The sequence below is a fragment of the Perognathus longimembris genome, chromosome 9 (assembly GCF_023159225.1).
Source record: "Perognathus longimembris pacificus isolate PPM17 chromosome 9, ASM2315922v1, whole genome shotgun sequence".
NCBI lineage: Eukaryota > Metazoa > Chordata > Mammalia > Rodentia > Heteromyidae > Perognathus > Perognathus longimembris.
The window spans coordinates 3528292-3552477 of NC_063169.1; the positions used below are offsets into that span (position 1 = coordinate 3528292).

The following is a 24186-nucleotide window of genomic DNA, read 5'->3' on the forward strand; positions in this document are numbered from 1 at the left end:
CTGTGGACGAGGCGCTTGGATCCGGGTCAGTGCGTTTCCTTCATCAGAGAGTAGTAACTTACTTCAATTTCATTTTTCCATTCCCAGCGAACCGGAAGGAGGTCTGCCCTTGGAAGTGTCTGTGAGACAGGCCTCCCTGCAGGTGAGAAGCCCCGAGGGCTGCACTGACATCGCGCTTCCAGCAGGGGTCAGGCTGGCCCCTTCCACCTGTGCCGGGCTGCAGTACGTACCTGGAGAAGGACTGCACCTGCGCCTGCAGGTCTGCGCAGAGCCCTGCCCCAGTGAGTAAGCCTGCCCCTCGGCTCGGAGGAGCCCCGGCGGTTTCCCTTCAGGCCCTCCTAGAAGACTGCTCTTGGGTGGTCTGAGAGGGCGGGTCATTGGGGAGGTCCCCGGCCCTGTGATTGGTGTGTGTGGTGGGGGGGGGGGAGGGTTATTATTATTTTTAATAGACCTTAAGTTTTATAATACTTTTAGGTGATAACACTGAGCTGGAGGTACAGAGGTTTTTCCTGTGCCGCGTGACGGTCCTCTCCCTCCCTTCTTTCATTCCTTCATTACCCTTCCTTCTTCCTTCCTTCTTTCTTTCTTTCTTTTTACTTCCATTTTCTCCCTGCTTCTTTCCTTCTTCCTTCCATCCCCTCTGCCTCTTCAGACTGGTGCCTAGGGCTTGAACTCAGGGCCTAAACTCAGGGCCTAAAACTCTCATTTAGCTTTTTCAATCAAGCCTGGCATCCTACCACTTGAGCAACACCTCCACCTCTGGCTTTTTTCCCCTCCCGTGCTTACTTGGAGAACTGCCTCTCAGAGACTTTCCTGCCTGAGCTAGTTTCGAAATGTGGCCCTCAGATTCTCAGCTTCCTGTGTAGCTAGGATTACAGTCGTGAGCCCTCAGCTCCTGGCTTTCTTTATCTCGTTCCTTGAGTGGTAGAGTTTCCTTGCTCAGAGGTGGAGAGTAAATCAGATTGCGGTGGACGAGCCTCTGACTGGTTTTCAGGCATTCCTGGAGACCCACTCGTTCACATACGCTAGCTGGTAGTATGTGCAGCGCACTGATCTTGGTGCCATTGATACAGAAGGAAACACGCTTTCTTGGAGCTCGCCTTCTAAGGGATGGGCCCAGATCACAACTAATGAGCGAAGTGCATGCTTAGGAAAGTACCGAGGTTAAGCAAAGCCAAATGATGGCACAGGCAGCGACTTAGGCTTGCGTGAGGGCCGGGAAGTCAGGAAAGGCCCCTCTGTTGGTGATGTGTGACATCAGGATGCCATGGTGGAAATTACCCCCTGTGGCAGAGACCATTCCGGGTGCAGAGAGCCGTGCAGGAAAGGTCCCGAGTGGCCAGTGGTGTGGAATTTGACTGATTGTCACTAAGACTGTGAGGATGTCAGTATGGGGATTACATACAAGTTCAATGCAGCGGTAGAAGAGCTGCTTCCCGTAAGATCTCGTGGTTATTTATCGAATAGAGTGATTGCTTCCTCCAGGACGCGGTGTGTGAAAGATGGAAGTCATAGCTGTTAGCCAGGGAAACTTGCATCCATTTCACCCCTGCGTGAGTCCCCATTGCCTCTGCCTCTGTCATGAATCTCTCCTTGGAGCTGCTTGGAGCCTGAGGTAGGGGTGAAGGAGTGTCCTGAGGAGCCACCAGATGTGGACCAGTCCCCTGGTGCTCGTGTGTGTGTGTGTGTGTGTTCGTGCACACGCACGCTGATGTGTGTGCACCTGCGCTGGTCCTGGGGCTTGAACTCGGCGCCTCATAATCTCACTTGGCTCGTTCCATTCAAGGCTGGCACTCTACTACTTGAGCCAGAATTCCACTTCCAGCTTTTGGCCGAGTAACTGGAAATCAGAGCCTCATGGATTTGTCTGCCTGGACTGACTTTGAACCTCAGTCCTTAGGTCTCAGCCTCTTGAGTAGAATGGACCACAGCTATGAGCCACTGGTGCCGTGTTTCCTGGCTTGTGAAAGGAAGGAGAAGATGAGTTTCGCTCCTTGTATGTCTGTGAGATTTCTACTCAGTTCCGGGGTTTTGGCTAGGTCGTGTTAGTTGTGCAGGGCTTTTCACAAGGGGTGGGGAGGAGCCTGGGTGTTGAGCGGCACAGGGTAAGTAAGCACCGGGGATGCAGTTGCACTTTGTGGAGAGCAGGATGAGCTCACAGCGGAGCTTGCGTTTGTGTATTGTTTGTTCCGTGGTCTCCTGTTTCTTTATCTCACTAGAATGTACGAAAGGCAGGCGCTCGAAGGCCTGTGCTGTGGTGTGTGACACGGTATGCAAAGTAGCTCCCAGGCACTAAACTGCTTGAGAGCTCTCTGCCTAAGAGGTGGGGAATGAATAGTCACCCTGTGAATACATTACTAGGCAGATGCACGCTGTCCAGCCCGGCCTGAAAATTTTAGCATTGCTGAGATTTGTTGAACTCCTTTGTAGCAAGGGCTTGGCACAGCTGTGATCAACATCACCTGGGTGTGCCGTCTTCGCCCATCAGAGTCACACAGCCAAGAGCGCAGCCCCGCTGCGCTCCCTGTCCTCTACATCAAGCATTCTGGTGTGCACGCCGGCCCAGCGCCCAGCAGAGGGCAGTGTTGCACTGGCGGTTTGTGTACTGGCTCTGGAAAGAAGATTGTGGGTTTCTTAGCTAGGTCATTTTCCTATCTGTCCTCCGTTAAAGCAGAATAGTTTATTTCACCTTAGTGCACCAGGGATTTGTGTGGACCCTGAGAAATTAAACTTGTGGTATTTTTAATTAGTACCCTGGCTTAAACTTTCCACCTGTGTGTGGGGGGGGGCGGAGGGGGGTTGTAATCCTTAAAATTCATACAAATTAACGTGAACTTAATATCGTTTGCTTCTTCTAGTGACTACAGCCCTCATTTCTTCAATTTTTTAAAAAATGGACAAACACTGTAGTGGGTCTTTTTAGAAATGAAAGTTTAAATGAAATAGCAGAAGTGAAGAACACCATGTAGAGAAGAAGGCCATGCTATTTTCCATAACATGGGATACACACAGCTCTGACACGGATACGCTGATGCTGAATTTCATGCTTTAAAGATGGGACCCTGCGATGCGCTGTCCTCTTTTCAGAGAATTTCCCTCCCAGAGACTAGTTACACTCGCCATCCCTTTGGTCTGTACGAACTTCCAATGTACAGGAGTTGACACAGAACTTGAATCAGATTTAACTTGATTTTCAGGAGTCTCTCTTTCATGCTGGTGTTTATGGAAGGAGACAAGCATCGTGCTCAGAAATAGTTGGCAAAATCTGTTGTTTCTGAAAGCTTCCTCATAATATTTGCTTCTGATTGAGTCATCAGGTAGTCCTAATTAAACATGTACTTCTAGGGAGATGGTAACTGGTGTGTATTGATGGTGACTTGTTGGTAAGCTTGTTAAGTATGTTAGTACATTTGTTCCCGTCATCTAAGACTTGCCATTTCATTTATTTCTTTTAGAACTGATTTCAGTATTTAATCAAAGCCCACAAGCCCAGGAACATTACACCTTTTATTGCCAGTCCTGCGGTGATGTCGTCATAAGGGACAGGTAAGGAGTCGGCTTGACTCTGATGGGTTCTGGGCCTTGCAGTGGCCTCCGGTTTCTCTGTTGCGGTTCTTCAGTCATTGCCAGAGTGGCTGGCCTTGCGGTGAGGGCTTAGTGTCGCTTTGAACAGAACCAAACCGTGCCCGGGGGTGTGGGCTCAGCAAGCAGCCAGGCCTGGGTTTGCAGCTGGCGTTCCCTAGCTGCGTGAGCACCCGCAGATTCCTTCCTCCCTCTATTCCTCAGCGTCCTCCCTGAGAAACGGTGGGTAATCGTAACCCTCGCCAGTCAGGCCCCAAGTGGACAGTGCCTCCCCTCCAGCCCCTGGTGTGATCCGAGGACGTGGTTTGCAGCCAGCACCAGCCGGAGCAGGATGCCATTCTTATCTCCAGTTCATCACCAAAACAGCCGAGCGCTAGTCTGGAGAAAAAGAGTCTCGGGGATCCTGCCCAGGCCCTGATTTCAAGCCCCAGGACTAGCACAAATGATAATAACACTAGCCCCTAGCTCACTGGGCTGGGGGGCTGTGGAATGCCCTGGCACGGGGCAGGTCTTCAGCGTGTGCTGGCTCCCGTAACAGTTGTTATTCTGATCACTGTCCCAGTCCCCGGCACAGTGCCTGGCCAGCGGCGTGGGCTGAGTAAACACGGGCATGTTTGTTTTGGCTCGTCCCGCCCCTGCTTCCTGCACTTGGCGCCGTCCCTCGCGGGCGTGGGCCTCCTCCGAGGGCGTCTGCAGCAGGGCCGGAGGTGACCTGAGCCCCACGAGGGAGGCGGCGTGGTGGTGGGTGCCGTGCCGGGTAGCAGGCCCGCGACACCTGGGAGGGCCCAGAGCCTCCGCTTGCCTGCCTTCGCCTACCTCGGGCTGCTTTCATTGTCAGAACTTGCTGGAACATTCCCTCCTTACACAGTACCAGATGTCCTGATTTCCCCAGGGTTTCCTGCTGCTGCCCACAGCGAGGCCGTCTCTATTTGAGTCTCATCAGCAGCGGAGGGGCCTCACCTAACTAGCAAGTAATCTCACTTAGGGTTCCCAGTATTTATGGTTGAGGACTGTGATTCACATAGACGGTTCGTGTCAGGGAAATGAATCCTCTTTCTCTGAGATAAAAAAATAAAAAAGGACATCACTCTTCCGGGAAGCCTTACACGAGAGCCTGCGTGTTCTGCATCTGTGTCCAGCGTGTGTGCCCCCCCAACACATGAGACAATAGGAGCCCGGCCCAGGCCCCTGCAGGGTCCTCTGTGAGAGGCCCTCTCCCTCAGGAGTCCTGCCCCAGCCCTGCTTCAGTTACTGGAGACCTGTGCTGCTTCCAGTTCTGCAGTGACCAGCCCCGGGGTCTTCATACTTACCCTTCCTTTCCTGCTCTGGTGAATGACATGCCCAACTTTGGTGTCCTTCAAATAAAAAGCAAGGCCAAAGAAAAGCTGCGCTTGCCGTCATCAAAATCAACTAGGTGCCGGTACCGGTGGCTTGCGCCTGGACTCCTAGCAACCCGGGAAGCCGAGGTTGGTAGGATGATGGTGCCATGCCGGCCTGGGTAGTGCGTGAGACGCCGTCCTCACGGAAGGGAATCAATCCGCGGTGGCTGGGGCCTGTGAGCCCGTGAATGGCGGAGCTCTGGAGTAGGCGGCAGCCGCTCAGCTGCATGTGCACTAGGGCAGAGCGTGCAGTCCTGTCTTAAAAATAAGTGTTGGAGCACTTGTGCGCCAGTCGTGATGTCTTTTTTTTCCCCTGGTCCTGAGGCTATTGAACTCAGAGCCTGGGCAGTGTCCCTGTGCGCGTGTGCATGCGTGCGTGCTCGCTCTCTCTCTCTCTCTCTCTCTCTCTCTTTTGCTCAAGGCTAGTGCTCTACCACTTGAGCCGCAGCACGACTGCTAGCTTTTTGATCATTTATTGGGATAAGTGTCTCACAGACTTTCCTTCCCAGGCTGGTTTTGAACCGAGACCTTCAGATCTCAGCCTCTGAGTAGCAAGGATTACAGGCATGAGCCCCCAGCACCTAGTAATTATGAGGTTTTATGCTCAGATACCAATACTTAGTCTGTCTCGTGCTCCACCACTGGTTATCCCGTCTTTTCTAGAAAGGTACTTAGGACTCTTGATGGGAGATTCCATAGTAGTGGTATACATCTATTTACTTGCTGTTCTTTCTCTTGGAATAGCTTACTTTAATTTTGAATTTGATAAAAAAAACTATTAGCATGAAATGGCTCTGATCAGCGAACTCCTGAAGTTGTACTTTGGAATTCTGTGATTCATGGTGGGTTTTTGTTGTTGTTGTTGTTGTTTTGTTTTGTTTGTTTTTTGGTTAGTCCAAAGCGAAAAGCTTCTTTTGTTTTTGTTTTCTTTATTTTTATAACCATAGGATTAATGTATAGAGGACAGATTTATCCCATAGGCCTCATCGACTGCTTCTAATACTTATTAGCATCAGAGCACATAGAATCTGCCAGACACAGCAGCCCTTTGTTTATTTTTGACTGTCCTAAATTGTTTATTAGGTAAGACTTGTACAAACATTACTTTTATTAGTAGCGGTAACAGAAAAGTAGGGAAGGCTTCACGAATTTGCGTGTCATCCTTGTGCAGGGGCCGTGCTAACCTTCTCTGTATCGTTCCAGTTTTAGTCTCTGTGCTGCCGTGCTGCCGGAGCCCAGCCCTTTATTTTTTTTTTTTTGTTTGTTTGTTTTTGCCAGTCCTGGGCCTTGGACTCAGGGCCTGAGCACTGTCCCTGGCTTCTTCCCGCTCAAGGCTAGCACTCTGCCACTTGAGCCACAGCGCCGTTTCTGGCCGTTTTCTGTATATATGGTGCTGGGGAATCGAACCTAGGGCCTCGTGTATCCGAGGCAGGCACTCTTGCCGCTAGGCTATATCCCCAGCCCCCCAGCCCTTTATTTTTAATAAGGAAGTCAAGGAACATTTTTTTATGCGTATGTTTTAAGCATCACATAAAACAGTCTCGCATTTTTAAGGTTCTGTATTTTAAGTTCTTATTTTGACTCTTATTGAGTCTTAGGGTACATTAGAAGAATCATTATCAACATTTAGTTTATTATGAACTTGTGCTGTTTATGATAGAATCTTAGGTTGAGAGAAAAATTCAGTAATCATTCTGTTCCCTCTGAGCTCTTAACAGGTTTTTTATCTAAGCTACCTTGAAAAAGAAATGGCATCCATTTTATTTTGCAAGTTCCCGTGAGAAGCTGATTGTATCAGAGACCATTTTTCAGGTGTTAGGTAGATACACTTTCAGCGTGCCGTGATTAAAGCATATCTTTCGTTCTGAAAGGTTTTGTGTGTGTTTTCCAAACATTAGAAAACTTTCTTTCTGTGGTAAAACTCCCTTTATCTCCGTGGTGCTCTCGGAATGAGGCGCTTTCCGGCTCCTGATGCCCTCCATGGCTGGTTAGGGATGTATTATGGCTTCCCTTCCCTGTACCGTGGGTCAAGTCAAGTTGGAAATGCCGTATTTCGTGTTACTGTGCCTTGGGTCCCCCAGGTCTGTGGGAAAGCACTTCCTTCTCTTGGATCGCATATGGGGTTTCAGCATCGCTGTCTTCTGCACTCTGTTGAAGATCTGTTCACTTGTTCTCCGTGCGAAATGCCAGAGGGGACAGAATCTTAATAGTGGGGAAGATCCGGGAGCCCGTTTAGGCCCAACTCTTACTCTCAAGTTGCCTTCTCCTGTTGGTAACCACTGAAGTCGGACCTGCCACTGCTCTAGTGCTTTCTCCCGGCCAGGAGCCCCACGCCCGGCCCCTGGCGGGTACTGGACCCCTGCGCCCACCGCTGACTGCCCCACGCCTCCCCTGCCGCTCCGGCCCTGCCCAGGGAGGACTTAGTCTTGGAGCAGGGATGCCCGGAAGCTGGCAGCGGTCACCTTCGATTCTGTGCCCTGTGCTCACGGGCTGGCACTGCTGAGCCGGATGCTCATTCTTTTTATTTTTTAAATTTTTATTGTCAAGGTGATGTACAGAGGGGTTATGGTTTCATACGGAAGGCAGTGAGTACATTTCTTGTCAAACTTGTTATCTCCTCCCTCATTTTTCTTCCACCTTCCCTCCTCCCCAACACCCCCCCAGTTGTACAGTTGGTTTACCACATATTGTCTTGTAAGTATTGCGTGTTGCTGTTGCATTAATTCACCTTTTACCTGTTGTCTCACCATTTTGATGTTCCCCTTCTCTTCCTGGATTCAGACAAACATATATACAATACCAAGGGTCCCAAATTAAGTTACAGTAACAACAGGGGCTAAACCATAGAGAGCATAACCAAGAGAAAAAAGAAATAATTTCACATAGTACATTTAAAAATAACAACAATAATGATAACTGTTTCCATAACCTGGAGTTCATTTTGCTTAGCTTTACTTTCACAAAGTTGTGAGCATTAAATTTACTAAGGGGTGTGTGTGTGTGTGTGTGTGTGTGTGTGTGTGTGTGTGTGTGTGTATTGGGCATTGTGCACCAGAGAAGTTCTTTTGTTTTTGTTTTTCTCTTGTGCTATTTCCCAGGCTTGAACTCAGGGCATAGGTGAGGTCCATGAGCTTTTTTGCTCCAGGCTAGTGCTCTACTACTTAAGCCACATCTCCTCTATTGGCTTTTTGCTGATTAATTGGAGATAAGAGTCTCATGGACTTTCCTACCTGGGCTGGCTTTGAGCTCTGACCCTCAGATCTTGCCTCCGGAGTTGCTGGGATTCCCAGCGGGAGGCACTGGTGCTCGTGTAGCGCGTAAGTCCATCGGTGCGTGCACACTCTCAGGGACACCACAGGCCTCCCTCTTGCATGGCATTCCTAACGCCTCTTGTGGGCGCTCTGCGAAGTTCGTGCCTGCGGCAGCTCACGCACTGGCCTGTGGACTCATGGTTGTCCATGGAAAGCAGTTCTAGGTGTGAACACAAGACGCCCAGAGGCTGCCAAAGAAGCCTTACCTGGTCTCCGCACTGTCTTTCCTAATGATTCTTTGGCGGCGTTTCTAGGGTTCCTCCACAAAGACTCCATTGAGAGAAGCTTAAAGCCCGTCTTCCTCCAAAGATGTTTATAGCTCGTTCATGGTTCTTTCCAATCCACATGCCATTTGCCAATCAGGGATCATTTTTTACTGTAAGCCATGTTGCCTAGCAATATCTTCAATCCATGATCCTACCTGGTTTCCAGGGTAACAGAGCTAGGCAGCGAAAGCAAAGGTCAGATGCTCAAGCAGCACAGGGAAAGGTGGTTAACCCTTCATCCCGCTAGGGAGAGGCCTCACGCACTGTGGTCATCATTACAGTGTGCTAGTTGCTAGTTCATTTCTTCAACACATATCTAAGGAGCCCTGTAACTAAGTACTGAGTGGAAAGGTAGATAAAGGCAGTGGCTGTCTCCATATTTTTTCTTCCAAGATGCCCTGAAATATTTCTGTTGCTTAGGGAATTCCCTTTTTTTTCTTCAGAATTAAGCACAGATGTTTTCTCTGAAGTTCATATACAACCTCACGCCCTCATGCTCGTGGGTATGACCTTGCACAAAATTGAGAGAAGTAGGTTCTGTAAGAGTTTCACATATCCCAAGTCCCTGAAAATAAAATGCAGGTCTTGTATTGCATGGAGGGTGTTGGAGGAAAGGGATTCATGCTCTTATGCATATTTAACCCCTGTACCTAGTGAGTTTAGAATCTCACTTCTGCTATGGGCATTGTGTGTGTGTGTGTGTGTTGAACTCAAGGCCTTACACTCTTGATGTACTCTGCTCCAGGCTAACACTCTACCACTTGAACCACACCTCCACTTCCGGCATTTCATTGATGGTAAGTTGGAGATCAGAGTCTTTTGGCCTTGGCTGTCTGAACTAAGATCCTCAGATCTCAGCCTCCTGATTGTCTGGGATGTAGACATGAGCCACTAGCACCAGCTTTACTATGAGCATTTTCTTACATGTGTTCTTGTTGTTTGCTTAGAGGTCTATATTCCCTACTAAAATCAGCATCTTAAGGGAATGTAAGTTCATATCTTAGGCCATCATAATGCCTGGTTCCCAGCAGACATGAGGAAATATAGGAAAGAAGCCACTGTTGGTGTGTTGTGTGCCAAGCCACTTGAGAGATACAGTGGGCGGTTTTTCCTGATTCATATAGTGCCCTAGATTCAGCTTTTCTTGTTCTTCACTGTGCCGTCTGGAATTATAAATTATGTTGGTTCTCTCTACTTGGTGGGACCTTTTGTGATAGTTACTGTCAGTGAACCAAAGGAGAAATGATTAACATGGAGGAATTGTTAAAAAGAGAGAAGATCACATTTACTTTGAAGCGATACAATCACATTTTAAACGGAGACTTCTAATGTACCTTGTTTACTAGTGTTTTGATAGTAGGAGAAGCATAGGCATCCCTGGTGGGGTCAAGACCCCTGTCCCCAGTAGTGATTCATGTGGAGACAGGGGACCCCAGATTTCTGCCCAAGGCCCCAGGGTAGAATCAAGATCCTCTCAGACAATCTCAGAATGAAAGGGATTGAATAGAATCCCTGACCATGCTCTCCAAGTAGCTCAATGTCTGGAACAATACAGACAGGGAGAGTGTGATATGTAGTGACGGAACAATGTGTCCTCATGGAATGGCTACCAAACTGAGGAATAGAACTTTTTTTGGTGGAGGAAAAAGACTGGGAAAGTCTATCAAGTCTGTAGACCTGACAAATCCACCATGATTATGTAAGATACTGACGTTAGAGAAAGCTGGGTGAGACATGGGGAGGAAACATCCAAACGGAACTGCTAACTTTGTCTAAACCTAAAGTTATCCTAAAGAGAAAAGCTCATTAAATAGACACACACACACGCACACACACACACACACTTACACTTACAGAAGAAAGTGTTAGGCAATCTATAGTTTGAAACCCCAGAACTAGCCAAGCATTGGTGGCTCATGCTTATAATTTTTAGCTACTCAGAAAGTTGAGATCCATAGGATCACAATTTGAGGCTATCCCAGACAGAAAACTTCCCAAAATTTGATCTCCAAAATAATAAGGAAAAAAAAACTGGGTTGGAGGCATGGTTCAAATGATAGAACACCAGCTGTGAGTGAGCAAGTCAGGCTGTCCCTACAGCCCTGGGTATAAAACCTGGTACTTCCCCCTCAAACAGACACCTAAATCAAATTAGAAAACAGTAGCACTGAAAAGTACCACAAAGGATAGTGGGATGGATCACTTAATATAGCATATACTTTTACAGATTAATAAGACCGTATTAATACCTCATTGGAAGCTAGCCATTAGTCACAATTCACAGAAAAATCAGTGGTCAATAAATACACTAACCAGTTCACTTTCACTAGTAATTTAAGAGTGGATAACTGAGAATACTTTAATGCATTACTTGTGTGTAGATGGAAAGATGATAGAATTTAATTAAGAAGGAGATAAGTGGAAGAATTACAGGTGGTGCAGTGTTTCTTCAAAGAAGTCTACTAGGTGGGTGTTGGGCTTAAAAGCATCATTTGTGCTTAGAATTTCACACAAGATTATTTTTCCCAAGCAATAATCAGATGTGTACAAACTTTGAATTTTCACTTTCGATTCCTCACAGGGTTGTTGATAATAAAGGACTCCACCTGTAACTATCTGACAGTGAGGGAATGATCTAGAAAGGTATGAAGTAGACATTGTAGTCATTAATAGAATATTGGCAGTCATGGTGTAACTGGGTAGACATAATCAGGATGCAGTCCGCATGTTCCTCTGACCTTAGACTTCCTGTGCACACGTGCATACATGTTCCTCTTGAAAGAAGGATAAGAAACGTACGTGGCAAAATGACTTACCTTTGTTTTGGGTGGTGAGAAAAGGGGGATTCTGCCTGCACTGCGCCTCTTGGCGTCTTTGAACTCACACGTGAGCTGGCATCGCTTTCATTCTTGGGGGAGTTAACCCTGCAGGTGTGGTAGAGCGCCTTGCATCTTGCACATGTGGAAACCCCCTCTCCCCTCTCCCCGCGCAGACGGCTGCTCAGGGTGCTCCCGCTGCCCAGCGCCAACTGGGCGGCCCTGGTGGAGGAGTGGTGCTGCCACCCGGACCCGTTCGCACAGAAGTCTCTTCACCCCGGACACGGAGACTGCTTCCTCGGTGACGTCTTCTGTCTGGTGAACTTAAGAAGCCATTCCTCCCAGGTAAGGCCGGGGGCCCTGGCAGGCACGTGGCTTCCTCTTTTTTCTGGAGTGATTTGAATATTGATGTGTACTTCCCCATAGATGCATACTACCCGCTTCCCAGAGGAGAGGTGGGAGGAGAGGGGCAAGGGAGGGGGACGGGGAGCTCTCTGGGTAAGAGAGCAAGAAGTGGGTCCCTGACGTTAGTAGCTGGGTTCACGGGTCCTTTGGGCTCCTTGGCAGTTGTGGTATCTTGGTGGAGCCACCACCTGCCTCATCGGAAGGGGGGAAGGGCATCTGTCACCCGTGAGGCTCTGCTCTGGGTGTTTATTGACATCCCCAGAGGAGGGGTGGCACCTGCTCCAGTGGCCTTCCCTCCCTATACTGCCCACACTGTTCTAAATCTCCCTCAACACCGTGTGCATGCCAGCCTCAAAACTCTGTGTCAAAGCAAACATGTTCTTCTCCTCAGCATGCTCGCCTTACAGCGAGGGCCGGGTGTTCTGTGCCTGCCTCTAGTCTGGAGTTCACTGCTCTGAGATGGGATAAAGGGTGATCAGATACAACCGTGGTACTCGTTAGACACCATGTGGAAAGTGAATTGTCTATCTTGTGTGTGGGGAAGGGAGGGAAAAACTGGGAGAGAACAAGGGAAGGGATGACATGTGGTTCAAAAAGAACTGTACTCTTTACCTAGCTAGCTCATGTACCTGTAATCCCTCTGTATATTTACAGTAACAATAAAATATAAAGTAAAATAAAGGCAGATGCTGCCAGGCACCAATAGCTTGGTCCTATAATCCTAGCTTCTCAGGAGGCTGAGATCTGAGGATCACAGTTCAAAGCCATCCTAGGCAGGAAAGTTCATGAGACTCCTCTCCAGTGAACCACCAAAAAAAACCCAACCAAAGAGCCAGAAGTGGAGCTGTGGCTCCAGTGGTAGAGCACTAGCCTTGAGCATAAAAGCTCAGGGACAGCGCCTAGGTCCTGAGTTCAAGCCCCGGGACTGGCACACACACGCATGAGTGCACACATACACATACAGGCAGATACCATGAGGGGAACAGAGAAAGGGGGGTAGATGGCGTCGAGCTGCAGGGATACCACATGAGGCACTCCTCTGCTTCGGGCTTTTTGCTGATTAATCGGAGATAAGAGTCTCTTGAACTTTTCCACCTGGGCTGACTTCAAACCACAGTCCTCAGATCTCAGCCTCCCGAGTAGCTAGGATTAAAGGTGTGAGCCATTTAAAAGCACATTCTGATGGTGTAATGGAGAAAGATTGAATAAGGGAAGCTGTGCCTCCCTATTTAGACATATCTTCTTCCCACCAAAGGCTTTATCCATTATGTATTGCCATTCTTAAGAACTCTCCCCTGTAAGCAGCAATCTTTTATTTCATATTCAAAAGGAAGGCCTTTCCTACTTCGACACTGTCGTCTTGCCTATCAAGGAGACTGGGAAATGGCTGTCGGGAGAGGTGGTGTTGACAGGATTGTTTTCACGTTGGTCTAGCTGGAAGTTGTGCTTTAATTGCATATTGTAGCAGTTGAAAGAGTCTGCCTGAGACCAAAATAGCTACAGAAATTCAAAGAGACAGCCTAACCACTGCTCTGCTGGCTCCAGAGGCCCCTCTGCTGTTCTGTGCGATTGAAAACCAATTTCTCCTATGGCCCAGTCTAGCCATCTAGCAGGAGTCTGAAATGTCACACGGTGACCCTGCTTCCTAATGGTATCTCTTGGGAAATGTGTGTGTGTGTGTGTGTGTGTGTGTGTGTGTGTGTGTGTGTGTGTGACATCAGAGGTCCTAGGAAATTGAAACAACACAAAGGAAAATTTTTTTAAAAGGACAGAAGATGAAACCTCTCTAAGGAGCACTGGAAGGTCCCAGATATATTGATTTAATTAGTTCTCAACAATGTCTGTCTTTGAGGTCTGCTCCTAGAGTTCCCACACTGGTAGGGGGCTTCATTATGCAACCTGCTTTTATTACTTCCTTCCAGCTCTGGTCAAGAAAAATGCATCACAAAGCAGAGCTGCTCTGTAAGCAAAATTAACATGCTAAAGTATGTTAATTAAAAAGATCTGACTTTAAAAGCAGCACCGAGAGAATCTGGCCTGTCTCATTCCTTCTCATTCCTCTTAGAATTTGGAGTGTTTTATTTGTGCCTCCTTCAGGGTGGTAGTTTGTATTTTCTGTTCTCAAAAGATGTCTGCTGAAGAGTTTTCTAGTTTGGTGACTCATTCGCTATCTCTTGTATGATTTTTTTTTTGTGCCTACCAAAAAGTATGCAGGTTATAATAGGATGGTAAAGATGGCCCCTCATCCTTTTATAATATTCATAATGCTATTTAATTCTTAGAAACTGTGACCAAAGTGGAATCTCAATGTTGTTTCAATTTGCATTTCCTTTATGGCCAGAGATGATGAGCATTTCTTCATGTGTCTATTGGTAATTTCTATGACTACTTCTGAGAACTTTCTCTTTAAGTCAGCCCATTTATTAATTGGGCTGTTTCTTTGAAGGTTCAGTTTTTGAGGACTTAATTTTTGAGCTCCTAAATATATTCTGGATATTAGATCCTTGTCTGTTCCACCTCTCCCCAGTTAGAATGGCAACTATCAAAGATGCTCATGAGGATGCAATCAGAAGGGAACTCTAATACAAGTGGTGGGAATGTAAGCCTGTTCAACCACTCTGGAAATCAGTATGGAGGTTCCTGAAAAAAATTACACATAGAACTACCCTATGACCCAGAAATCCCACTCCTAGGCATTTATCTAAAAGATTATAAACCAGGATGCAGTAAAGCCACCAGCACAACCTTGTTCATTGAATACTAATCACTGTAGCCAAGGTATAGAATTAGCACAGATGACTCTCAGTGGACTAATGGATCAGGAAAATGTGGTGTCTATTCACAGTGGAATTTTACTCATGTATTAGGAAGACTATTACTGTATCATTTATAAGGAAATGGAAAGACTTGGGGAAAAAAATTACACTAAGTGAAGTAAGCCAGACACAGAGAAACAAAGGTTGCCTTGTTTCCTTCCTTTGTGGTAGCTAGAATGTGCCTATATAGGTAATCACGTTGGGCCGTATGCAAGTGTTTACAAATGAACTCTACGGAGAGCTCCAACAGTATAATCTTTTAGAGACGAGGTCAGAGTCCCAACAGAATCGGCATCAAGAAATGGGAACATGCAAGGGGTGGGAGGCAGGGGAGAGGGGCAGAGGGAGGAAGGTGTGTGTGGGGGGATGCAGTCAAGGATTTCTTGTATATACCACAAAATTAAAAGGGAAAGGGTGGATTGAAGGGGGGTGAGGATGTTGAAGAGAGTGACACTGATCAAGAGGCACTGTATTCATAAACTGCTTTATTGTACACCACCTCCTTTGTACAACCACTTAAAAGATAACAAAACAATTTTAGTAAAAGTAAGTGTGAGCAAGGCATGATGGCTTGTGGTCTGCACGGGAGAGGCGGAAATCGAGGGCTTGCTTGAGTCCTAGGGGGCAGAGGTCAAGCTCAGGGTCAGCCCGGGCTACCTCAGGAGACCCCCAGGCTTGCTGCCTGGCGAGGGGGCGTGTGCTGGGTACAAGAGTATCTGTGATGGGCAAGAGACAGGTGTGAGCAGACCTGGCACTGGAAAGCTGATAGAAATCCCGCAGCTGACCAGGGAACAGCGGGGTAAGATTTTTACCTGGCTGGCGGTTTCTTCCCAAGACCGCATGTGAGAAAGAGCCATCGGAGCGCTCTTCTGCATTTTCACTGATTGTACGAGTTTGCGGCTGGATGAAGGAGTGAGTGTTCAATGCACGGGAACAGCTCCGTGGGACCCTCCCCTTTTTTGTTCAGGGAATACAGAATAGTAAAAATGGGGGTGGAGGAGGGACAGAAGACCCCAGCCCAAGGTGTGGAGTTGCTTCTCAGTGTATGATCTTCAGCAAACGTGGAATTTTTACACTGAGATCTGACCATGCACACATAGACAAATACCACCCGAATAAGAGCTTCTTGAGCTGCCCGGGCCTTGCTGGGGAGCCGCCCACTGTGCCCGCCCGGCCCCCTCCCCCTTCCCCCTTCCCCCCCCCCACTCCCTCCCTCCCAAGCTGGGAAGCAGCTGCCTCTTCCCAAAAAGTTATGAAGTCTTAAGAATGAGGAATTGGTTCCCAACGCCACCCAGCTTTTCATTTCCAGCGCATATCTTAGACGGGGAAACATAGGTTCGCATGAATTACGATTGGCTGTGAGCTGTAGGTTACTTTTACTTAAGTAACGGCGGACGGGGACTCAGAATAATCTGAGCTCTGGCTCTTCCTCCTAGTCTCCAGTCCGTAGTCTCACCTGCTCTGTGCGTACAAGCAGGGGCAGTTCCAAATCACAAGGAAAGTACTTCTAGCAATGCAGCCTGCTTCTTTTTCAAGTTATTTGGAAACATTTGGATTATCAAGAAGTGGCTAGATTTGGAACAGCAAATCTGTGCATTACTCTCCTCTAACGAGGCGGGGGGGGGGGCGCCAAAGATCTCTGTGCATGTGAATTATGTATGCAAAACGAAATGCATTCCCGGTATTTAGTACAGGGCAGAATGAAATGTAAAGTTCAATGTATACTCTGGGGACTATGGTAAAATTATATATTCCTTTTAAGAAAAGCTGAATGACATTTAAATGACATTTTTTTTTCTGTTCTACAGGACCTAAAAGCAAATACCAAAGTAATTTGTAAGCGTTGCAAGGTAACACTGGGAGAGACTATATCACCAGGTGAGAACAATTTTATAACAAGAAGCCAAAAAAATTTCCCTTCCAATTCTAAAGCCAGAATGAGGTTTTAGGAGTATAGGAAAGGTGTAATATTAATATATTTCATAGAATCAATGCTTTTTAAAATAGAAATCTATTAGCATTTCATACGGTATGTAAAGTAGTTAGTGTATTTTGATCTTTTTAAATGAAGTGTACCGAGCATTTTTTTTTTCTCCTGTTGTGGTGCTTGAACTCAAGACCTGGGCTTTTTCTGCTCAAGGCTAGCTGCCTACCACCTCGAGCCACAGCTCCACTTCCAGTTATTAAGCAGCTAACTGGACATGAGAATCTCATGGAATTTCCTTCCCAGGCTGGCTTCAGAACTGAGATCCTCAGATCTCAGCCTCTTGAGCAGCTAGGATTTCAGCTGTGAGCCACTGGCATCTGGCTCAGAGGAGGGAGTTTTAAGCAGTGAGAAGTCAGGTCATTTCCAGTGTTTTATATTCTCTTTCTAGTAAAAAGCAAGAACACAAAATTTATACTTGAGTCCATCTTAAAGAAACTCTTGGAGCTTTTCCCTGAATACAACACTTCAGTCAGACGAATTGGTACCCAGAGATAGAACAACTGCTTCTCATGGCTGTCTTTCGCCTCTGAGCTGGATTTTAGGAGAGGATGTGTTGAAATGGAAAAAACCACATTCTGAGTTTTGCACTTTGTTCCTTTTCGTTTTCCTTAAGGGTGTTGATCATATTTTCTGTAAAGTGTATGTCATACTGCTTTAAAATACAATGCTAAAAATCCTAATAATTAAAATGCTGTTTAAAGATACGGTTTCCAATGTCTAGAGTGCTACAACCTGCTGTGTTAGCTAAGTAGGTGATGAGTCATTGTTTTTAAGATAATTAATTAAAGAGAGTTTAAGTGAAGCTCTGCACTTAAGGCAGTGGTTGTTTTCTTCATTTTGTGTTGTTGTTTTGTTTTTAAATCATCAGAATGACAAGTTGCATGCGCTGAGTGAGTTGTGAATCATGGCTTTCTCAGTGTTATTTTTAAGATATTATTATGTACTTGCAACGAGGTTACAATTCTATATGTCAGGCTATGAGTACAGTGTCATTTTTGAGACTGAAAAGAAGCCTCCTAGAGTCCGCTGCTGGTGGCTCAAACCTGTAATCATAGCTACTCAAGGAGGCTGGGATCTGAGGACTGCATTTCAAAGCCAGCCTGGGAGGACAAATAAGACTATAATTTCCAATTAACTGGAAAATTCTGGAAGTGGAGGGGTGGCTCAAGTGGTAGAATACCAGCCTTGAGCGATAAAGCCAGGTGAGAGGATGAGGAAAGGTTTAACTACTGCCAGTGCCCTTGAGGTAAATCATCTCCCAAATCTCGGGATACGAAAGAGAGAGAGAGCGAGAGAGAAAGAGACAAAAGTAAGGTCACTTCACTAAAGAGCCATTGCTAACCTAGTGCATTAGCGGTATTGCCAGTCCTCTCATACTGCTTAACGTTTAATAATGCCAGACTCCTGCCCTAGTGCCCAAGGAGAGATGAGTCCTTTTCCTCTGAATGGGGGACATGGTGTCACCCCCAAAGGCCTACTACCCACTTCTTCAGTCAGGTGTCGTTTCCTAGTGTGTCTGGAATCCCCTGAAATAATCAGCTAGGGGCCACGTCTTCTGTAAGGAGCCTGGGAGGGACACTGCCCATTCAGACCCTAAAAACACATTGTTCACCAGAGCTAACAGAAGGCAGGCAGTGCAAACACAATCGTCATGCATAAATGGTGAAACAACTGGCTCAGTATATTTAGCGGTGTGTAAGCCAGATCTGAAGATGACTGAACAAAAAAGAAAACTATAATGGTATATTTGAAAAAGAGCCGCAAAAGAATTTCTGAAAGACTCCCTTATTATAATTGGAATAAAGAAAACATCCAGAGAGTGGTTGGTAACTGATTAGATACAGTCTGAAAGAATTAACTAACAGCAATTGAGAAACTTTTAGTGCAGCCCAGAGACAAGAAGGTAAGGAATACAGATAAAGTGAAAGGCATGGAACGTAGAAGGAAACCACCTGACATAAATGTAGTCAGACTTCCAAAAAGAAAACAGGAAAAAAGAATGGGCCATGGAATATGTACACAAGAACTTGCTGAGTTATAAACGTAATGTAGAATGACAACATACATACAGATTCAAGAGGCACAATGGATTCCAATTCATTGAGCCCAAGGAAGAAAAATGGAAAGAAAGCCGACTTAGACAAAGTAGAACTGCAGAATGGAAAGCAAAGAGAAAGGCTTAATAGCATTCCAGAAAAACAGTGACAAAACAAACCAACCCATGATCCCCTTCAAAGGAGCAGTGGCCATGGCAGCGTGAAGACGGGAGTGGTAGTGCACTTCATCCTCACTGGAAACACCCTCCACAGGGAAGCAGAGAGAAATACAGTTTCTAACGAATAGCTGGAATCCTTCACTCCGAGTGCCTTCTTTTTTTTTTTTTTTTTTAAAGAAAGGTATTTTATTTAATAGATTTGTTTTTTTATTTTTATTTTTATTTTTTTGCCAGTCCTGAGCCTTGGACTCAGGGCCTGAGCACTGTCCCTGGCTTCTTTTTGCTCAAGGCTGGCACTCTGCCACTTGAGCCACAGCGCCACTTCTGGCCATTTTCTGTATATGTGGTGCTGGGGAATTGAACCCAGGTCTTCATGTATAGGAGGCAAGCACTCTTGCCACTAGGCCATACATATTCCCAGCCCCGGAGTGCCTTCTTGTTAAGTGACATTCTACTTGTACTCAAGTAGAGGAGAACAACCCCAGAAAGTTCAAGAAAGGTGAAAGATTAATAACGTAGCACAATGTGGATGATTTCAAGTAAATGTTAATTGTATAAAAGCCACAATAGTTCAGATAGGATGACATTATAGAATTAAATTATAGATTAACAATATTTAATATCAGAAGGACACTTTGTAATGTTAACAGGTTCAATTTTACATCTACTGATACCACTTCAAAATAGCAAAAGTTGACAGAACTTAAAGGATGGGTAAGTACATTTCTACATATCTATTCAGGAAACAGATCTGAGGACACCACTTCGGAGCCAGCCCAGGCAGAAAGGCTGTGAGATGCTTTATTTCCAACAAACTATTCTGAAAAAGCTGAAAGTAGAGTTGTGCTTCAAGTGGTAGGGCCCTAAGCTCAGGGACAGAGTCCAGGCCCTTTAAAGCATACACACCATGAAGTTGATGCTAACAAATACAGCATTTTGGTTTGTATTTCCTTTTTTAATGAAATTCAGTATTTAAAATGAAGTTTTAAACAACATAGCTTGTTTACATCAATGTCTTTTAACTAGCCTATTGTATTAAGTTTTTGTGTGAACTCAGAAAACCAGATTTGGTGAGCACTGTACAGTCAGTGATACCACAAGTCCGTCACTGGGTCAGGGTCACAGGCTGGGGAAGCCTTTTTGTAGGGATGTAGTGAGAGAACCTTACTCAGCGTCTCCCGGGTTGTGGCTGGTCTGTAGGAATGAGGAGGCCCACTGCCTAATCTCTGTGGAAGCGGGCAGAGACTGGGAGGCGAGTCGTTTTTAGAGCCTTGCACACGTGAGCAGTGTCTCACTCTAGATACACATGCTTTTCTAAACAGATAGCCTGCTGTTGAAAGCCTTGGAACTAACTTCTACTAGTTAGGTTTATTTCTTTGAAACTAAATCATTTGGGGGAAATGTTTACTGAATGCTAATTTGACCAGTATATTGAGTTTTTGCTCTTCTAAAGTAGTTTGGTATGTCATAATCGAGGCCAACATTCACATAATAAAAATATTGGTGTATTGGGAACGTTTCTAATTTCTTCTGTTTTGCTTCTAGAAACCACCAAGTTTTATATGACAGAGATAATTATTCAGCCATCTGAGAGAAGTTTTCCCGTCATTCCAAGGTACAAATAGCAAACTTCAGTGGGGGGAAAGGATGAGAGGCGTGACGTCGATCAAGATGTATTTCTTACAACTGGTTTGTTGGATGGCGATTCCTTTGCACAATTTAACTTCGAATGTGGGGAAATATAGCTACAACTATGTACTCAGAGAGATGGGGGGAAAAAAGCCTTTGAGAAGATTACCACATATATTCACAACATAGGATTTCTTTCTTTTATACAATGCCATAGACAGTTGTATTCATAGAAGTCTAATGCTTTTAAGTACCGGATATTGTTGCCTACCTCTCAATAAGTTTTTGAAAAATTATGTCTGGTTTTAATGTGACATGTTTAAAAATTTTAACACAGATGTCAGTTCCAAATGACTCCTATGTTTTTAATAAAGTGATACTTAACCTTTTTATACTAGAATTCCTCTTAATCATTTTTATTTGCAAATGGAAGTTTACTATAATAAGTATTTTTTTTTTTTTTTTGGCCAGTCCTGGGGCTTGGACTCAGGGCCTGAGCACTGTCCCTGGCTTCTTTTTGCTCAAGGCTAGCACTCTGCCACTTGAGCCACAGCTCCACTTCTGGCCATTTTCTGTATATGTGGTGCTGGGGAATCGAACCCAGGGCCTCATGTATATGAGGGAGGCACTCTTGCCACTAGGCCATATCCGCAGCCCTACTATAATAAGTGTTTATTGAAAAAAATAGTGTAGGTGAACCTGTTATATTTGGGAAGAAATTTCTTACCTTCTTCAGTGACTCAGCTATTCACGTTGAGTGTGCTACAGCACACATGAAATATTGATGTACCCAGTGTGGCCGTTTTTAGATTCAGTAGGAGGAATTGTTGGCTTTGGGGTAGGAGCAACATTGCTACCCGCAGAGCAGGTTTTAAGACATCCTAGAATCCACCTTAGGGAAGGTTGTCGGGACTGGTTAGCGGACAGAAACGTGTGGCGTGTGGTGGGCGGGCACCCGTGCCCCCGGGGGCTATATGTTGCTTCTCTTGTGAGTTAAGGTTACTGTGAGGGGCACCGGGTGAAAATGGCTTTCTCTCCCAACAGGTCCCGGTTTGTCCAGAGTGTTGTAGCCCAGTGTCTGGGGGAGCTGGCCTCTGCCCGGAGCACTTTCAGGTTCACGATTCAAGGTCAGGATGGCAAAGTGTACATCCTGGTAAGGAACTACTCCATTTATGTCTTTCTTTTCTTTTGCCTAGGATCTCAGAAGCTCTTAGTTTCTATCTAATTGTTTTCTTCCTGAGCACCAATTATGTCAATCCATGAAACAAACCCCCTCGGGGCCTACTGGGGAGGGTTAGGAGGTAGAGGCAAGCGTTCACGGCCAGCCTAGACTGCATAGTGAGGCCCTGTCTCGCCAAAACAAGAAAATAATCAAAGAGCAAAAACATACCCCGGGAATAAGATTTTTCATGCTCCGTTTTTAATGGCTTGTTCAGTCTGACAGCACCTCACCTCACTCCCCTCTCCCCTGCTTGATATGCCTAATTTTAAGTTTTTATTGCTTCTGTTGTTTCTGATTGCCTTGGACGCCTTGATGTCTGAGACAGACCTCGAGACCCTGCGGGAACGGCGCTATGGCAGGAGAATCCTCCCCTGGAAGCGCTTCCAGATTCTAACGCATTACTCTATTCACAATAGTCTTCTAGCCCAGCGCCAGGGGCTCACACCTGTCATCCCAGCTACCCAGGAGGCTGAGATTGAGGATCATGGTTCAAAGCCAGGCTGGGAAGGAAAGTCTAAGACTGATCCCCAGTTAATCATTAAAAAGGCAGGAGGAAGACATGTGGCTCAAGTGGTACAATTCCAGTCTTGACGGACAAAGCTAAGGAGAGAACTCAGGTCCTGAATTCAAGCCCTAGTGGCACATTAGCACGCATTACTTGTACAGGGCAGTTGACCTAACACTTCTGTCATGCCAACCCCCTTAGGCTGCTCCTTAAGGCAGTTTCACCTGTTTCCTTACACATGCACAGACTACGCCAACCCTATTGACTTAAGTGCTTTGATGTGGCGATCCCACCCGCCTCCCGGACCAGTTTTCTGTTAGATTAGTTTTGCTTTTTATTGATTTCTAGGAGCTCTACATACACAGTATAGGTTGTAACTCTGCTATTTATGTTTTAAATAATCAGTTGTCTTTGTTTATTTTTTTGATGCTATGGTATTGGTTACGTTTCTGATGCTCTGCCTCTTAAAAATTATATACATGATTCTCCTCTATTTTTCTGTTATTTTGATTTTTTTCTGGTTTTTATAAGAGGTCATGGGAAATTTCTACCACTGGCAGTGAATGTCCTCCTACCTGTTCTTTTTTTCGCGTGCCTTTAGCTCTGGCTTCTGAACTCGGACAGTTTGGTGATTGAAGCTTTGAGGCATTCTGGAAGTGTCGGAAAGTTCCCACTGCTGGAGGAGGGGTGCGGAACAAGCCCCACTTCTGCCAAGAATGCTGTCAAGGTCCTCTACCAGCCGTGCACCAGATGCAGGAACGAAAAGTAAGCTGTGCTCCTGTGTTCCTTCCCCTGATGTCCAGGCTTGTGTTGTCCTGCTAAATCCTAGCTACTCGGGAGGCTGAGATCCGAGGGTCACAGTTCAAAGCCAGCCACATCAGGAAAGTCCTTGAGATTCTTATCTCCAGCAAACAGCCTAAAAACTGGAACTGGCATGGTGGCCCAAACTAGTAGAGCACTTGCCTTGAGCAAAAAAGCCCAGGCCCTGATTTCAAATGAAATATAATAATAAAAGAAATAATGAGTGAAATAATCCATACCACTTCCCTGATGGAAGCTTCCAGCAGTCCTGTTGCTGGTCTGGTCAGGGTGCTTCATGTCGACTGAATTGTCACAGCCTACTGTGAGAGCTTGCCTTCACTTGAACGACTGCTTGTAACCTCAGCCTCCTGTGCATACCACTGCAGTACCAATCAGGCTTCAGCAGCCGGGACTGCTCCATGATGACCGCTTTTCAGGCTTTGGGGATAGACAGCAGTCAGACAGGCCCTGCCTCCTTCCCCTGCACCCAGACCACATCCACTGATAACGGGGATCCTGTGGGGTGGGGGGGGGGTATGCGTGAGGGCAGACAATCTCAGGGGTGGGGGAAGCAAAGGCTGTAACTGGGAGGCTGGGGGCCGGTGGAGGGACTTGTTAGCAAAGCTGTGTGACGTGGGGAGCTGAGCCATTCCCGGAGCAGAGAACAAGCATTCTCTTTGGTGCACGTTCAGAGGGTCACATCTGTGCTCCAGACAGAAAATACAAAGATCCCAGGTTGGTTTTGTGTGTGGGTTTTTATTTTTATTTTTTTTGCTGGAAGTAAAAAGATACTTTAAAAAACAAACAAACATGTACTTGAAAAAATTATTCAAGCATTAGAAGTCATAAAAGCTTCAAGTACTTAGAGATTTATGTAAAGTAAAACTAAGGTGAGTGGAGTGCTATGTACCACTGTGCAAACACAAGTTGTGCCTTGAGCTCTTTTACGAGTCCCCATCAAAGCGAGCAGGGCAGCCAGGGCCTCACCAGCACAGACCGCCCGTCCCCACACAGGACGTGGGGAAAGCAGGACTCGGAAGAGGAGGAGCTGAATTCAGCCCCTCTCGAATTCAGAAGAGCTAACATCTAAGAATCACAGTTCATAGGGAAAACTGAAAGCCTGAAGTCTAATTATTATTCTCACAGAGCTTGAGAGACTCTCGTTTTTGTTTCCGTTTTTTCCTTTTTGTGCCAGCACTGGGGCTTGAACTCAGAGCCTGGGCATTATCCCATAGCATTTTCCATTCAAGGC

At 46.1% G+C, this 24186-nt stretch overlaps 1 protein-coding gene and 1 non-coding gene across 2 annotated transcripts in view; one reads left to right on the forward strand and one right to left on the reverse strand.

Annotated features, from left to right (window-relative positions):
- The window catches only part of Ube3d (ubiquitin protein ligase E3D), an 89305-nt gene that overhangs the window by 4570 nt on the left and 60549 nt on the right, over positions 1–24186 (forward strand). The window contains exons 2-8 of the mRNA XM_048353638.1: positions 88–281; positions 3456–3546; positions 11531–11699; positions 16384–16453; positions 20323–20392; positions 21451–21559; positions 22735–22898. Of these exons, the coding sequence (XP_048209595.1) occupies positions 88–281; positions 3456–3546; positions 11531–11699; positions 16384–16453; positions 20323–20392; positions 21451–21559; positions 22735–22898 (867 nt within the window). The remainder of the gene's footprint in view (positions 1–87; positions 282–3455; positions 3547–11530; positions 11700–16383; positions 16454–20322; positions 20393–21450; positions 21560–22734; positions 22899–24186) is intronic.
- Positions 6088–6198, reverse strand: LOC125357834. Its single transcript, XR_007212226.1, has one exon. It is a non-coding gene; the product is annotated as a U6 spliceosomal RNA (small nuclear RNA).